This window comes from Phacochoerus africanus, chromosome 10, assembly GCF_016906955.1.
Source record: "Phacochoerus africanus isolate WHEZ1 chromosome 10, ROS_Pafr_v1, whole genome shotgun sequence".
Lineage (NCBI taxonomy): Eukaryota > Metazoa > Chordata > Mammalia > Artiodactyla > Suidae > Phacochoerus > Phacochoerus africanus.
Window position 1 is genome coordinate 126,168,958 of NC_062553.1, and position 17,029 is coordinate 126,185,986.

The following is a 17,029-nucleotide window of genomic DNA, read 5'->3' on the forward strand; positions in this document are numbered from 1 at the left end:
AAAAGAGAAAATGAAACAAAAAAGAACACCTTCAAACCTACCCTCAAAAACCCCTAAAAATGTAAATTTCAGGAGTTTCTGCTGTGGTAAAGTGTGTTAAGGATCCAACTGTGGCAGTACAGGGGTTCAATCCCAGGCAGGTTCCAGCTGTGGCTCAGATTGGATCCCTGGCCTGGGACCTTCCATACACCGAGGGTGTGGCAAAAAAAAAAAAAAAAAAAAAGTACAGTTCATGTCCTCATGCTAACCTCCACCACATAGAGAACCTGAAATGCTTTGCTCAAAGTTTTAAAACAAGCAAGAATCACAGATTCATTTTATAGCTTTTTCTTTTCCAGGTTAAAATAATCAGTACACAGTTTACATGGACATGCTGTGAAAAGACACCTTAAAATCCAAACCTCTTTGTATTTGGACTGATCATTAAAAGACCCAAGGGGTATATTCTGCAAGAGTATGCCTTTGCCTTCTTTTACTTGACCAACTTTTCCATTTCTGGGACTTTGATGCAGTATGGTGGTTCTCTCTTGATTGCCTTCTACCTCCCCAGAGGGAGCTGACTTTTAATAGCTGTTTGTGTTCGAGCAGCTGACAGAGGAGTAGGCTGTTCCCATGTTGCATGCTTTTTGGAGGCATCTTTTCTCATTTCAGACTACCCTAGAGTCCCATTCAATGCAATGGATGGTGATTTGATGAATGGTCCCCTATTGGTCAAAACCTGTTACTGTGCCTTTGAAAGAATCCAAAGCCCATATGAGGCCTTGCTTCCTCATTGGTAATAAGGCTGCCATCTGACTCCCTGGCTCTTTGAGAGGGACTGGGAAGGCATGGAAAGTTTTCTCAAAATTTACTTCCTTTCTCAACTAAAATCTAATTATTACAGTTTCATTTAAAACATTGTTTTTCCCCTCCTGATTGGGAACATTTCTAAGATATAAACAAGAAAACAACAGCACTATTAACATACTATCAGAGTTTAAAGTGGCAAATAAATATGCATCTTCCTAATGAAAAGCCGAACTTTTTGAGAGGTCGGGGTAACATTTAAAACACTGACATTGCAAGGTGTACGGGAGTATCCTACTTTATATGTTCACCCACCTAAATATTTATTAATTACTACATAATTCAGCCTGTAAATACAGGCTTTTCACATATCCTTTTAAAGTCTTCATAAATAAGATCTCCCTCAAGTGAAATCTTTCTTAAAAGTCTTTTACCATTTTAAACTATGTCCCCAGCATATGTCTCATTAGAAAATGAATTATGATAAAGTTAGGAAAGAAAGGTTTATATCTCTGGCCTGTAAAAAATTGGGAATTTATATGGTTTTTCTCATTCTTTGCCCAGCATTGTAGAATTTCCTAAGTATATATGACCTATTACTCAGCCAAGACTCAGAAGGATCCCTATGTGAATTTCTACAAATATTCTCCTCAAATAGCTGTCTTTTCCAACATGTCCCCCCAAATACCAACCTCCTCAGCCTTCCCAAACTTTGATCTCTATTTTCTCAACTCAGCAAAGCTGACAATCTGTTTCAGAGCTGCATGCTTGTGCCTCCAGGACAGAAACTGCCAACATCTAAAGATCTGGGGTGATTGTTGGAATCATTTAGTTGTTTCCAACCTTGTAGGAATCGAAGTCCTTTTTTACGTGTTAACCAATATCTGAAAGCTTTTCCCATACTTTGCTAAATTTTCTAGTTGTTTATAACAGAAATTTTATCCAGTTCTTGTTACTCCACCATGGCTGGTGGGGAGCCAAACAGACAAGGATTCAGTGCTTATTATTTTTTTAACCAAAAAATGTAACTTTAAGTTATTTCACTAGCTCAAAGTCCCAGCCATATCAACAAAATGCAAATAATAATCTTATGGGTTCCATGGAGATTAAAATAACAAGAATGAAATTTGTTAGTAAGTGTTTCCTGAATGCTGGCTGGTAACATTGTCTATAAGCTTTAATGGTTCATAGCTCATTAACACATTCTTTTGAACTCTAAAAAGAACAATTTATATCAGAAGCATCTCTGTGATTTTCATATTTATTTATGAGGAATTTCATATAGAACTGGTTTTGTGTTTTTGTAACTATGACAAAACTAAAGCATTGGCAAAAAATAAAAGTTCAAGGTCACTTTACCATTTGGGTTTCTTTCATATGCAGTGCTATAATACAGTTCTGAAAGTAAATTATAATACAGTTTATATAACTTTGGTTAGAATATTGCAGAAGTTTAGAAGTCAGTATAGACCTATTCTCCTACATATTTGAATTTGCAAAAGACCATGTCAATATGTTTCTAAATTTCTAGAGACAAGTAGTAAATCTATTTTTCAGAAGTAAATTATATAACACATCTCTGAAATAGTCATTGTTCAGTCTTAGAATTCAGGTTTCATTTTCCAAATGGAAAAAAAAAAAAGTTGGGTCATGCACAGTTAGCTTAGTGCAATAGCGATGCTCACACGTCTGCATGACAGCTATCATCTTAAGAATTGGTGTGATGAGAAAGAATAAGAAATTGTCAAGCCATTGTCATGCATCAATTCTCATGATGATTTTACTCACTCAGCATTGAAGTGAACACATATTCCAGTGTTGCTATGAATTACATTGTTTGCATAGGCTAGTTTTCCTCAAGTACCTGTTTATAAAATTCACATTTTTCCCTTTTCTCTCAGCAGAAGACACAACCAAATATGTATACCATACAGAGCTATGTCTACTGATTACACTGTTTCAATAATAAAAATGAGAACCATTCTACCTAATCTTCAGGCTAGATCAGGGTTGCAATGATGGTATTTTTAACTTGATACATATTAGCAGAATTATCTAATGCTAACTTTATTCTCACAGACAAATTTCTAATTAAATTGTCTCTAAGGGAATCCTTTAAAAAGAATACCTTAGACACAAGCTGCTGGAATTTCCTGCATTTCAATTTCATTTACTTCAGGTGATATTCCAGTTTACTTATAGGGTACTTTAAATTCTTGATGTCTGCATATTTTGTGTATACACTTTACATTGTTGGCTTTTCTTTCTCTTTTATCTGTACCTTGATAATCCCTGCTTGTGTTTCAAAACTAATTTGTGTCCTTCTTTAAGACTTTCCCACTGTACTACCCCTGAGATAGATGCTTCTTTTATATTCTCCTTTAACACTCTGTGCATAATAAGCACTAACACCTACATAAGCACTTCCTATGTGCCAAGGTCTGTTAGAATTCTTTTGTTCTTTGCATGTATTAGCTCCCTTAATTTTCGTAACAGCTCTATGAGACAGCTATTATTGTTATCTCCATTTTACAGATGAAGAAACAGAATCATAGAGAGTTTAAATACTTGATCTAAATTCATGGAAAGGAGACGTGGATATTTAAATATAATCTGATTCCAGACTCTGTTTTTTTTTAATAGCTTCACCGAAGTATAATTCACATGCCATAGAATTCATCCATTCAAAGTGTACAATTTAACAGCTTTAGTACATTCACAGACAGGTGCTATTATCACTGAAATCAGTTTTAGAATATTAATGCCCTATAAAGAAATCCAGTTACCATTAGCTATCATTTCTTCTTCTTCTTCTTCTTTTTTTTTTTTTAGGGCTGCACCTGTGGCATATGGCATATGGAGGTTCCCAGGCTAGGGGTCAAATAAGAGCTGTAGCTGCCGGCCTACACCACAGCCACAGCAACACGAGATCCAAGCCACATCTGCAACCAACACCACAGCTCATGGCAACACTGGATCCTTCACCCACTGAGCGAGGCCAGGGATGGAACCTATGTCCTCATGGATGCTTGTTGTTTCCACTGAGCCACGACGGGAACTCCTATTAGCCATCATCATTTCTCAATCTCCTGATTTTTTCCAGCCTTAGACAACCTTTCTGTCCCTATATACTTGCCTATTCCTGATATTACTAATATTTCATATAAATGGAGTTGTATAATATGTGATCTATTGTGACCGGCTTAGTTTAATTAACATACTTTCATGGTCCATCTATGTACTATATCATCAGTGCTTCATTTCACTTTTTTGCCAAATAATATTCAATTTTATGGGTCTACCACTCTTCTTTATCTACTCATCAGTTGATATACATTTGGGTCATTTCCATTTTTGGCTATCATGAATAAAGCTGCTATGAACATTTGTATACAAGTTTTTGTATGGACATACATTTTCATTTCTCCTGAGAAAATACCTAGAGTAGAATTTCTGAGTCACATAGTAAGTCTGAATTTAACCATTTGAGAAACTGCCAGACTGTTTGCCGAAGCAGGTGTACTATTTCACATTCCCACCAGCAACTCATAATGGTTGCAATTTTTCTACAACTTTCTAATACTTACCATATGTCCTAGTGGATGTGAAGTGGTAGCTCACTGTAGTTTTGATTTGCCTTTCCGTGATGGAAAATGGTATTAGGAATCTTTTCATGTGCTTATTGATCATTTCCATACCTTTTATGAAAACCTGTTTTGATCCTTTGTCCATTTTTAATTCTTTTATTTTTTTTTCATGTTGAGTCATTATTACAACTTTTTAAAATTTAATTTAATTTAATTTAATTTAATTTAATTTAATTTTGCTTTTTAGGGCTGCAACCATGGCATATGGAGGTTCCCAGGCTAGGGGTCGAATCAGAGCTGCAGGTGCCAGCCTATGCTACAGCCACAGCAATGCCAGATCTGAGCCGTGTCTGTGACTTGCACCACAGCTCATGGCAATGCTGGATTCTTAACCCACTGAGTAAGGCCAGGGATCGAGCCAGTATCCTCATGGATAAAACAGTCAGATTTGTTTCTGATGAGCCACAGTGGCTCAGTTGTGGGAACTCCCACAACTTTGTTCTTTATATATACTAAATATAAGTTCCTTATCAGCCACACCGAGGATTGTCTTTTCATTTTTTTTTTGATTCTGTCCTTAGAGACAGACATTTGTTATGTTTAAGAAATCTGTTATCTTTTTTTATTTTTTTGTGCTTTGAATGTCATATCTAAGAGTCTATTGCCAAAATAAAGCCACAAATATTTACATCTAATGTTTTCTTCTAAAGTTTTATAGTTTTAGATTGTATATGTAAGTCTACATATATTTTGAGTTAATTTTTATACGTGATTTGAGGTAAAGGTCTAGATTCATTGTTTTGTGTGTGGATATCCAGTTGAAATGACTATTATTTCCCCCATAAGATGATTCTGAGACCCTTGTTGAAAATCTATTAACCACAGGTATAAGGGTTATTTCTGGACTCTTAGAAATCTCAGATCTCAACATAGGCCAAACACTCTCTGACATAAATGACAGCAACATCTTCTCAGATCTACCTCTTAGAGTAATGACAATAAAAACAAAAATAAACAAATGGGACCTAATCAAACTTCAAAGTTGCTGCACAGCAAAGGAAACCCTAAACAAAATGAAAAGACAGTCCACAGAATGGGGGAAAATCCTTGCAAATGAATCGACTGACAAGGCATTCATCTCCAAAATTTATAAACACCTTCTGTAGCTCCATACCAAACAAACAAACAACCTCATCAAAAAATGGGCAGAAGATCTAAACAGACAGTTCTCCAAAGAAGCCATACAGATGGCCAAAAAACACATGAAAAGATGTTCAACATCACTCATCATTAGAGAAATGCAAATCAACACCACAATGAGGTACCACCTTACACCAGCTAGAATGGCCATCATCCAAAAGTCTACAAACAATAAGTGCTGGAGAGGGTGTGGAGAAAAAGGAACCCTAGTATACTGTTGGTGGGGTTGTAATTGGTGCAAACACTGTGGAAAGCAGTACAGAGATTCCTCAGAAAACTAAACATCGAACTCCCATTTGATCTAGCAAACCCACTCCTGGGCATCTATCCAAAGAAAACCACAACTCGAAAAGACACATGTACTCCGATGTTCATTGCAGCACTATTTGCAATAGCCAAGACATGGAAATGACCTAAATGTCCATCAACAGAGGAGTGGATCAAGAAGATGTGGTACATACGCACAATGGAATATTACTCAGCCATTAAAAGGAAAGAAATAACAGCATTTGCAGCAACATGGATGGACATAGAAATTCACTTCATGCTAAGTGAAGTCAGCCATACAATGAGATACCAACATCCAATGCTTTCACTGACATGTGGAATCTGAAAAAAGGACAGACTGAACTTCTTTGCAGAGCAGGTGCTGACTCATAGACATTGAAAAACTTATGTTCTCTGGAGGAGACAGTTGGGGGGGGCGGTGAGGGGGTGGGGGGGGAGTGGTAAGGGGATGTGCTTGGGCTGTGGGATGGAAATCCCGTGAAATTAGATTGTTATGATCATTACACAAACACACACACAAAAGAAATCTGAGATCTCTATTTTACTGATCCAAATGTCTATTCTTAAACACGTATGATTACTTGATTTTCTTGAATAAATATTACTTAATTTTCTGTATGCCCTTATGAAATTTCTGGAGACTTTAAATGGTTTTTGTTTTATTTATTTGTATATCTATCTACTGATCTATCAGTCTTTTGATCTATCTATCTATCCAGTTAGTTTTTTGCAGTGCTGCTTATTTTGCTGGGGAGGGGGTCCATGGGACTTCTCACCCTATCAACTCAGAAGTAGAACTTAACCACAACACGTACTTCTAATGCAGTAGTTGTTACATGGCACTTGTCACATTTTACTGAGATTTTCATTTTATTTTACTTTATATAGTATCCACTGGAAATGTCTTTAGCCTGAGTTGTCATTTTTGCCTAGAGCTTTGAACTAAATTTTATTGCTTATTAACACTCAAAAGGAGGCCTCTTCAGACTTGCAGTGGGAGCTATAAGAGATGGCCATTAACTCTCTTCCCATCTCCTTGTTGTGCTTCTCTATCCAGGAGATCCTCTTATCGAGCTCACCCTCTCTGTCCCTAACTTTGCCCCTGGGTTCTAGAGGCTCAAAGGCTGAGATTTCAGGAAAGCTTAAACCTCTGTGGGGGTTCAAAGTGCTGAAGGTCTCCAAGCAGCAAAAACTTGTACAATGTCCTTAGCAAAAAACTAAGCACAATGGTATTTCAGGGCTATTCCCAGAGTATTTTCTTATAGATTGACCTATAGACTCCACTTAAAGCTAGCCTGAAACCAAATGTGATTCTTATGAGACAATATAGTTGACATACAGACTTTTAGAAATTTATACGGTTTATAATTTGGGTTTTTGTCTTGCTGTTATCAGGTACTTATGTTCATTTTTCCTCTAGGAAGCACCATTTTCACTAGCTAGAGAGTTACTGTTGTTCTCACTAGCAGATATTCAGATTAAAGTAACAGTGAGTGGGACTACAAGTCAGGATTCTGCAGTGTATGCTTTGCTTGTCTGCCTTAAGGGCCTTTAAATAATTTCCCACAAAAATCTAAAGATTGATGACAATCATTAATTATACCTTCATGACCACTCATGCTCATTTCCCCTTTTCTTTAGCTAATTTACATATTATTGTTCCACTGCAGGCATAGTAACATCTTATATTTAGAAACACCTGCACTTTACTAATTGCTTTCAGAGGGTTAAACTTATTTCCTTTCATAATAATCCTGTGTGACCAGTTTTATTATTCCTATTTTACAGGCAGAAAAACATTGACGTTCAGCATAGCTCCTTGGCTTCCATAAGTTCAATGATCTATTGAATAGAAAAGGTAGAACTTGCACTGATATCTTTTGGCTATAAATCCAGTATTCTTTGCAGTTTATGCCAAATGGATTTTTGTATGAGCGAATTAGAGGCGAGTAGATGGAGAAAACACAATGAAATAAGTTGAAGTACTTCCATAAGAAAATCAATTGCCTATTATTTACTCTTTTGTTAAATGGTACATTCAGAAGAAGTTACATATACTTATACTGACATAATTCATGGGAACATAAATTATAAAGTATCAGTCCACATGGAAACAAAAACATTGTGGAACAAAGGCCAAACGGTGAGTGACTCTAAGACCAAGAGAATATTAAATGCTTCTATATAATTTGTAGCTTCTCCTTGAATATGAACTTGCTATTTAATAATATGAATGATTCTTGATGTTTTGAATTAAAACTTTCTATTTCTTTACATTTTAAGCATGTAAGTCATTTCCTAGGATCAGCCATGTCAAAAGATCTAATAATAGCATAATCCTTTGCCATCTGTCTTGGAAATTTAGACCTGGTAGATAAGAAAACAAAGAATGATGAATCCTAAGACTACTTATTCAGGCACAGCCTTGTGTCCATTCCTGTTCTTATTTTTGTAATTATATAGAGAGTTCTTCTTCCTTTTCTTTCTCCTTATTCTCCCTTCCTCCCTCCTTTCCATCCTTCCTTCTTACCATCCTTTCCTTCCTCCCCCCACTCACACTCCTCTACAGGCTATCAGCATATTTTAATTTGTTCATTCAATGAATATTTACTGACCTGCTTCTATATACCTGGCATTGTCTGTGAAAACCAACTTATGTGTTATTGGTACATAGTTTGGAGAGGTAATCTAACACTAATGTAATTATTACTAAATTAAAAACAGAGCATTACAAAGAGCAGAACTCTCTAATGAAAAAAAAAGTGAAATGAAGAATTAAATTGTTCTTTAAACCCATGAAACTGGTCCTGGATGTTGCTGTTGAGATGAGATCATAAAAAGACTGTGACATTTGTATCTCTCTGTCTCTCTCCCTCTTTGTCATTCTTTGCCATATGACAGCCTCTCCAAAATGTACTTAATTCTGAGTCCTTCACAAATAGGTCTCATTTTCTGGTAGAGAACTTAATAATTCTGATGAAATAGTTTCTGTAGAACTCCTTGAAATCAGGGACTATATCTTATTTAACTTTGCCTCTCTGGGATTAGCCACAATGCTTCACTTAAAAGAGATGCTCGATAAACTGTTATTGAGTCAAGGCTAATAGTTTAGGGTGTACCATATAACGCTGTTTTATTTTTCTCTGATCTCATATAACTCCATTTTCACAGGGAAATAAAGCCTGCTAAAAATAATTCCAAGAGGTAAGACTAATGATGGGAAAATATATTAGGAAAAGGAAATTACTCTTTAAATGATAGTTTCAATAGACAACTGTCTGCTACACTCTTCCTATGGTGATTTGCTTGGGAAAATTTACCTCTCTCAGCACATAGTTTAGACTTTGCTTTACATGATACTCTTTTAATATAAGCTGCTTTGGTGTATTTTCTATGTTTATCTTTCTATGAGTCTAGAGACAGTTTTAGTTTATATAGTCATTTTTCTCATTGCTCTTACTGTTCTATTTTTTTTTTAAAATTGCCTTCATTTCCTACTGTTATTTCATTTTATTAGAGGTGTTCTTTAAAATAGCCACTCCCTTTAGGATGGCTTTTTGCCCAGTTTTGTTGAATTTAACTTTCCAGGAATAGACATTAACTTAATTAATTTTGTAAAGATACCATCCACTTTTTATTTAATCTAAAATGTTTTCAACTGCAAGATGCATAATTGTTCTACCTACCACTAATAAAAAAGAAAAACACTATCAATTTTAATTGCAAGAGGACATCAATTGAAAGATGCACCCTGATTCAGAGATATTAAAATGTGAACATTTGTATATTTTTGAATTTGTAAAATATTAAAAAAGCACACTACCACTTTACTATAAATTTCTAATCATATATGTATACAAATTTATAAAAGTATTTTCATGGTAGTCTTAGGCAGAGGAATACTGTATTGTACAGTCAATGTAAAACAATGGCATTTTGCATTTTCTCAAAAATATTCTTAGAGATTTACAGCATGTGCTGCTAGAACGAAACTCCCCAGAGTTAATATCTTTGCTTCTTTTGAATGCACCCCAAGCACTTAGAAGGAATAAATACCTCTCAAATAAATTTATGAGTGGGTTCATGCATGTTTCATTAGAGATGCCATGTATCTATTTTAAGCAAAACCAAATCAAGAACAAAAGAGTTATTAATAGTGAGCTCCTTCTAAATGCCAGTTTATGTTTTTCAGTTATCTTGTACTTTTTATTACAGGATAACTTCTTAGGCTTTTCTCCTCATTTGTTGCCAACTTCTTTCCATTTCACTTTTGTAAGTATTCATAAGGATTATGATGATATTTATAACTAAGTGATGTTTCCAATAACTTTGTGTGAATTGCCATGAAAAAATTAAATGACATAATTGGTCATTTACAGCTGTTCATATTTGTACATCTTAAGAAGTGAAAATGAAAAAAATAATAAGTGCATTGTAGTTCCGTTCGTGGCTCAGTGGTTAAGGAATCTGACTAGTATCCATGAGGATGAAGGTTCGATCCCTGGCCTTGCTCAGTGGGTTAAGGATCCAGCATTGCCATGAGTTGTGGTGTAGGTTGCAGACGGAGCTTGGATCTGGTATTGCTGTCACTGTGGTGTAGGCTGGTGGCTACAGCTCCAACTCAACCCCTAGCCTGGGAATCTCCATATGCCATGGTGTGGCCCTAAAAAGACAAAAAAAAAAAAAAGTGCCTTGTAGTAAGATGCTTGGCCTACTTGATAAAAAGTAGAGATCAGTGAACCAATGTGGAAACTGAGTTTACCAGAGGGAATTTTATTTATATTCTTTCTTTTCCTCATTTTAAAGACACTTAATATGGCTTTGCTGATAGTTGATCTGAATACTATCTATTTATTGGAAATACTTTGAGAACTGAGTAAGACAATATATGAAAATGACTTAGTAGAGTATCTGGCACATAGTAAGCAACGAGCAAATCTTAGCTGTTTCATTAACGTGCATCTCCCCAGCAAGATTCTATGCATACCCTGAGGTTTAAGTATGTGTTTAAGATCAATAATCCATAGGTATATGAATATATGGGTTATTCATCTTACATCCATTATCAAGTCTATCATACAGTAAGCACTAAATAAATGTTTAATGACTAAATGAGGTTAGCTTGCCTTGAAACATGAATGTCAAAGACAAAAGCAAAGTGCATATACTGTCTTTTATTAGAGTTTTCACCTGAGTTTCCACGTCAGTCACTAGAGAAGAGACCATTAGAGTTTACTGTACTTTAAACTTCTGTCTTCTTTTTAATATTAGCACATCAGTGCCCATGCATTATCTACACCTTTGGGTACATACAGAAGCACCTTCACAATTAAGTTGTCAAGTATTCATAATATAATTATTCGCCAAACAGTGAAAATCTTATTAAAACAATAACTAAAAATAAATTATAGGCACCAAAAAGGGAGGATAGACTACCCATTTGAATTTCCTTTTATAGAGAATACCACAGATCCTTCTTTTATGCAATGAAATTATGTTGAGTCTACTTAATTTGTATTAAACAATGTGCCAAGGGCAGCTATTGCTGTTATAAACCTTGATAAACATCCAATTAACATCAATATATCAAAAAGACTGCCTCTCCTGTTTACTAATTCTGAAATATTTTTTAAGTCTATAAGAAAGACTTTTTCAAATTTAAAACAAGTGGGCTTTTCTGAAGAAAACTTCAGTTAATAATTATGTATTATTAGGTTTTGAAATGTACTATAAAGTAGCACAAGGTTAAACATATTGAAACAGGCAGGGCCAGCACATGTCTTCATGCTTTATGGCTATTTAGACAGTACCCAGTTGAGTATTTTACTATTTAAGAATACTTCCATTAACATCTTATTTTATATATTTATTATGAGAAAAATAATAATGTATAGAATAACAGTTACCATTTCTTGCTATTTCTAACAAGTAAACGGAATTGTAATAAACGTTTCACATGTATAATCCCATCTAATATCCACAGAATCACTAGATGACAAGCTCTTTTAGGACAGAATTGTATCTGTCCATTTCAATCATCAGTATTCCCAGGAATCAGCACTGAGCTTGAATACAGGTGATGCCCAATAAACATTTATTAAACAATCGGATGATCTTTGCTTTGAAGTAGATCCTCCTTAGAAAAGTATTGTCTTAGTCTGCTACTGTGTTAAGAGTTACTGCATATACTGTGTTTGATCAAATATATCCTTGCTTGGCATGCTTATCTTCATTTATGTAGACCATAGAGTTTCAGGGAGACAATGCCTGAGCAATTACTTTATCATGTGTAGGAAACTGTAGAAGGTTGAAAATCTCATCTAAAAGGTCTAAGAAACTAATGACCAAAGTACTGTAATTTAAGGAGGAGCCTGTAAAAATCTGATACTGATCCACATAAATTGAAAGCTGCAACATACGACCACTAAACATATCTTAGAATGCATAGTTAGGATCTGTTAAAAGGTCTTATAGTATTATGACATCCGTTAACAAAACATAAAGAAATGAAGGATAAAAGTGACCTCCGGAAGCCAAAACCACGTGGCTCAGATCAGACTTACCAGAACAGTCACCACACGTAGAACCACTCCTCGCATGTTATTCTCCAGTTTCTTGTCAGTCAGTGACCCATTCAGCCCTGTGACAGGATTCCAGCATCCAAGCTGAAAGATAAAATAGCTTGGTTACTTTTCTGCCTGGGGAAAAGTCCAATCATCAATATCTAGACCTTTTAGAGAATTGGGTGATAAATCGTGGGATAACTGATACAGAAAGTGTCCCACACAGGTTTTCCTTTGTAATAGCAAACGAAGCAATCAAAAATCTATGCTATTTCCTGCTTTTAAATATCATCATATGGCATATGACAGGATCCAAAATGCTTTAGGGGACTCACTAGGACATTTGACTTAATGAGGAGTTATAAATACACCAATAACTCAGTCGCAGGAACACACTAATTGGAAAAATAATAGCACATATAATTCTAGCATAATGTCCCTTCTAATATATCAATTACTGCACACGTTAGATTTTTCTTACAGTTTCAATGGTTTTAATCAGATTTTACACTGCTTTTACTGGGGGGAAACCGTAAGATTTTTAATGTGGTTAGAGGGGTTACAGCTTTTATTTGAGGAAAAAAATCAAGTATATAGCTTTGTTGTTTTCAAGTATTCACAGTACATAAAACAATGTAATTTGCCTTTTTTTTGGTCAGTGCCATCAATCTGCTTGGAAGATTTTGGCAGCAGCCTTTCCCTTCAAGTCTTGCAATGATTCACTGCTCTTTGCTCTCCAAAATACTGGTTTAATTTTACATCCTCATGTAGTTCTCATGGCTTGTAACATCCAAACCTGAGTACTACCAGTTTTAAAACCACTGCCTATAAATTGCAATGGGATAAAAATGGATGACTCTCTCAATTCAAAAATAAGGAGGAAAGAGAGATTCTGTGACTTGAATTAGCAGATCACTGCTCAAGAAGCAAAGCTGTAAAAAGAATGTTGTAGTGCACAGCCTGGGAAGATCTGTCATGCTATTAATCCTGATGCTAGCTCCATGAACCTTCATATTTGGGAGCTTATTCCATATTTGCATGCTTTAAAAATGGAACAGACATTTAGTCATATTCAGACTGTTTTGATCAACGGAATGGTTTTTAGGCACCTGGTTATTTGTGTTGCTTCTTCTCCCAAACTGTAATTTATTTCCATGTCTTGCATTTTGTTTGTGGTTTTCCAGTCATCAACATACCAGTAAGTCTCCCTTACAAATAATTTAGGTGCTTCCTATTAAAACCCAAGTTTCTCTTTGAGCTTCCCAGAAGTTTAATTAAAAAAAAAACTAAAATGTTCATAATATATCTTAAGAGAAAGGGATGTCATGATACAAACAAAAAGCCAGCTTTTTCCTTATTAAAATAATTTGGAAACGGCTGCTAATTGTTGGTTTCAACTGTAAAAGCACATTAAACTCATACAATGATGTGTCATTTTTAGTTACATAAAAAGTCTAGTTAGAACTTAGATCCAATTAGCAAATCCAAATGTGTTGAAAGTCTAATTATCAGAGATATTGTAGTCCTCTTGCCAAATTTAAAACCTTATGAAATTTCTTTTGAGCTTTTGTTCTCTTTTGAGGTCAACCAAAGTCTATCCTCAGTTACATTCCTTGATATGCACTTCTTCTAATTACTTCCTCAAGAAGATTTTATTTTCCTAGACCAGATAATATTGGTGGAAAAAGATCTAAAACAAAGTGAAGAGCTAAATTTCCAATGTGCTATCCGCCTTTTACAATTATATTACTTCATTCTAAGTTAAATGAATAGCTTTGAGGACACCATCTTATTCAAGACTAATATGTCTAGACTGCCACAGTCAACACAGGGCTTTTTTTTTTTTTTCTCCCTTGGAGTTATTTATTAAGTTTGGTAAACCTACTGTCAAGTTTGCCTAAATAAATGACATCTGTTAGTGCCAACTTGACTATAGCATTTTGGTGTATGACTAGTCAAAATATTTACTACTGGAAAAACAACAAAACCTGCTGAGCAGTTTGTTTCAGTAATGCTCTGGGTAAACAGTTAAAAATATAAATAATTTCCAGCTTCTTCTTAATTATGCCTTCCTTTAAACATAACTAAATATTGTCAATGATTTAAAAATTCTAAAGCACTCTAGTGTTTGGAGGTTTGGAATAAGAATAAGGAAAAAGCATTTGGAATAGGTAGAGCAGATGGCTATATCTTACCTTCTGACCACGGCAGCGACTTAAACATGATTTGTACTATGTATGTTTCCCCTTCTTCTCTTCCCGTCCCTCCCTCTTTTTTTTTTCTTTTGTTTTTACTCACACTGATTCTTCCAGTGGCCATGCATGGCCGCTAATCCCATGCCTCCTTTTGGAGAATTGCTTCCTTTTCCCATCCCCAGGCAAGTCTTCCCAATCATCCAATTTTTTTCATGACTCTGATTCTCTGGTTTAGCAATTGTTAATAGTTAGTCATGTGACCCAAGCCAATCAAAGTCCTTTCTTGGAGGTTTATTTTTCATATCAAGTGTGTGTGCATGGTGGGGTAAGTAAGTTGACATGAATTATTCATTCTTAAAAATGTTTGGCTAGATAGGACATATACTTTTTGCCTTTGCTTTATGAAGATTTTTTAAAAGTTTCTGCTTCCTTCCTTCTTTTCTTTTCTTTCTTTCTTTCTTTTTTTTTTTTTGATATCTGACTCACATGTCTTCTGATTATAGCACTTGGAAAGTTGAAGAGTTGTTCCTATTCTTAATAATAGTCTGATTTTAAGATTGGTAACTCTTTTTACTTAGGTATACCCTCACATTCACCCAGTCTAATACTTTGTGTTTTCTGAATGCTAGCTGAGGTCATTGAGAACTAGAGGTGGAATTTCCAGGGAGAGAAATTTTAGGATACAGAGTCTCTGGAAAACTAGAAATAACATATATCCACTCATTACATATCAACATAGGGCCATAAAAAAGTAATTATTATAACATTAAAATAATAGTCATGTCCTACAATGAACAGAACTATTTTTTTTCTTTTTACATTTTTTGGAATACTTTTGATGTGTCAGTCATGGTACTGAGATTTTCATACATGATCTCATTTAAGACTCCAAATAACTTTATGAGAAGGTGCTATTACCAATATGTATTTATTATAATTTTTATTATTTCATTTAATTTTTGCTTTTTAAGGCTGCACCTGCAGCATATGGAAGTTCCCAGGCTAGGGGTTGAACTGGAGTTGCAGCTGCTGGCCTATGTCACAGCCACAGTAACTCGGGATCCAAGCTGCACCTATGACCTACACTACAGCTCATGGCAATGCCAGATCCTTAACAAACTGAGTAAGGCCAGGGATTGAACCAGCATCCTCATGCAGGGTTTGTTACCTGCTGAGCCACAATAGGAACTCCCACCAATATTATTTTATAGACATAGAAACTCAGGACTCAACTGAGATTACATATCTACGAAGAGATAAAACTAGGATTTGAATTAGTGCTTTTTAAACTTAAGATCCAGTGTTGTTAAAAGCGGTGTCCTTTTTTTTAATTTTTTTTATCTTTTTAAACAGGTGGCCGCACCTGCGGCATATGGAAGTTTCCGGGCTAGGGGTCGAGCCGCAGCCACTGTAGAAGCAACGCGGAGTAGCTATGCTGTGAGCCACACGGGAAGTCTTGGGGCAGTGTTCTTTTATAGCTTACAAATTCTTTTCACAAACATGATCTATTTAAGGTTGGTAGAAAAGATAGTATTCCTATTTTTACAGTCAAGGAAAATAAGTCTCAGTATTTTTAAGTGGCTGGCTCAATATAATAGCAAGTGAATTCATATTTTGGCAATAAAATTTAGAAGGCAAAATCACCATCATTACCATCTTTATAAAAATCACTATAATGCATACATAGTGCACAGTATATGCTAATCATCTGAGGGCTTTGCATACATTAATTTATCTCTCAAAACCACCCAATGAGGAAGGTATCATTATTATCTCCATACATAAGAGGAAACTACGGATTGAGAAGTTCTGCTCCTTCTACTGTATTATCTTTTATCCACCTCGTCAGTCAAGAGGCATTGAGTAAAATAAGAAAAGTAGCAGCAGAATGAAAGGGACAACGAGTCTCAAAAATCTGGAAATCTCTACCTTGCATGACCGATTTACTAAAGGTAAGTGTGGGCCGTTTATCCTAAGGCCTAATGATATTCTTCAAAATGTATACCAAAGATGAATGAGGGAATAAACAAGAGTAACACACAGAGGAAATGCTTATAATCCTCATTTTTGGAAAGACCACATAAGTTTTCAGATTCCTTAATTTCTGTTTATATCCAATCATTTCCCTGAGGTTCACTTCTAGCATTTCTGTTTGATTGTAAAACTCTTTCCAATAACAAGCAATAAAAATGAGTTAGGTTCACATAGCTCCAAACTGAATTTGTATCTACAATGGGACATAGTCCTTGAAGCACAGCAAGATTGACAGGCATAATATTTGATAAAAACTAGAAGATTTTCACTCAGGTTCAAGTGGGAGGCTTATCTAACACCTTTGCTGGTTTCATTGTTTGAAATGCATTTAACTTGACTTCCCTGGGGTGCAGGAGGTTGTTTTTGTCTGGTTGTG

At 35.3% G+C, this 17,029-nt stretch overlaps 1 protein-coding gene across 1 annotated transcript in view; it reads right to left on the minus strand.

The window, feature by feature from the left end:
• Window positions 1–17,029, minus strand: part of GRID2 (glutamate ionotropic receptor delta type subunit 2) — a 1,319,580-nt gene that overhangs the window by 328,238 nt on the left and 974,313 nt on the right. Inside the window, exon 9 of the mRNA XM_047798305.1 lies at window positions 12,425–12,526. Coding sequence (XP_047654261.1) covers window positions 12,425–12,526 — 102 coding nt within the window. The remainder of the gene's footprint in view (window positions 1–12,424; window positions 12,527–17,029) is intronic.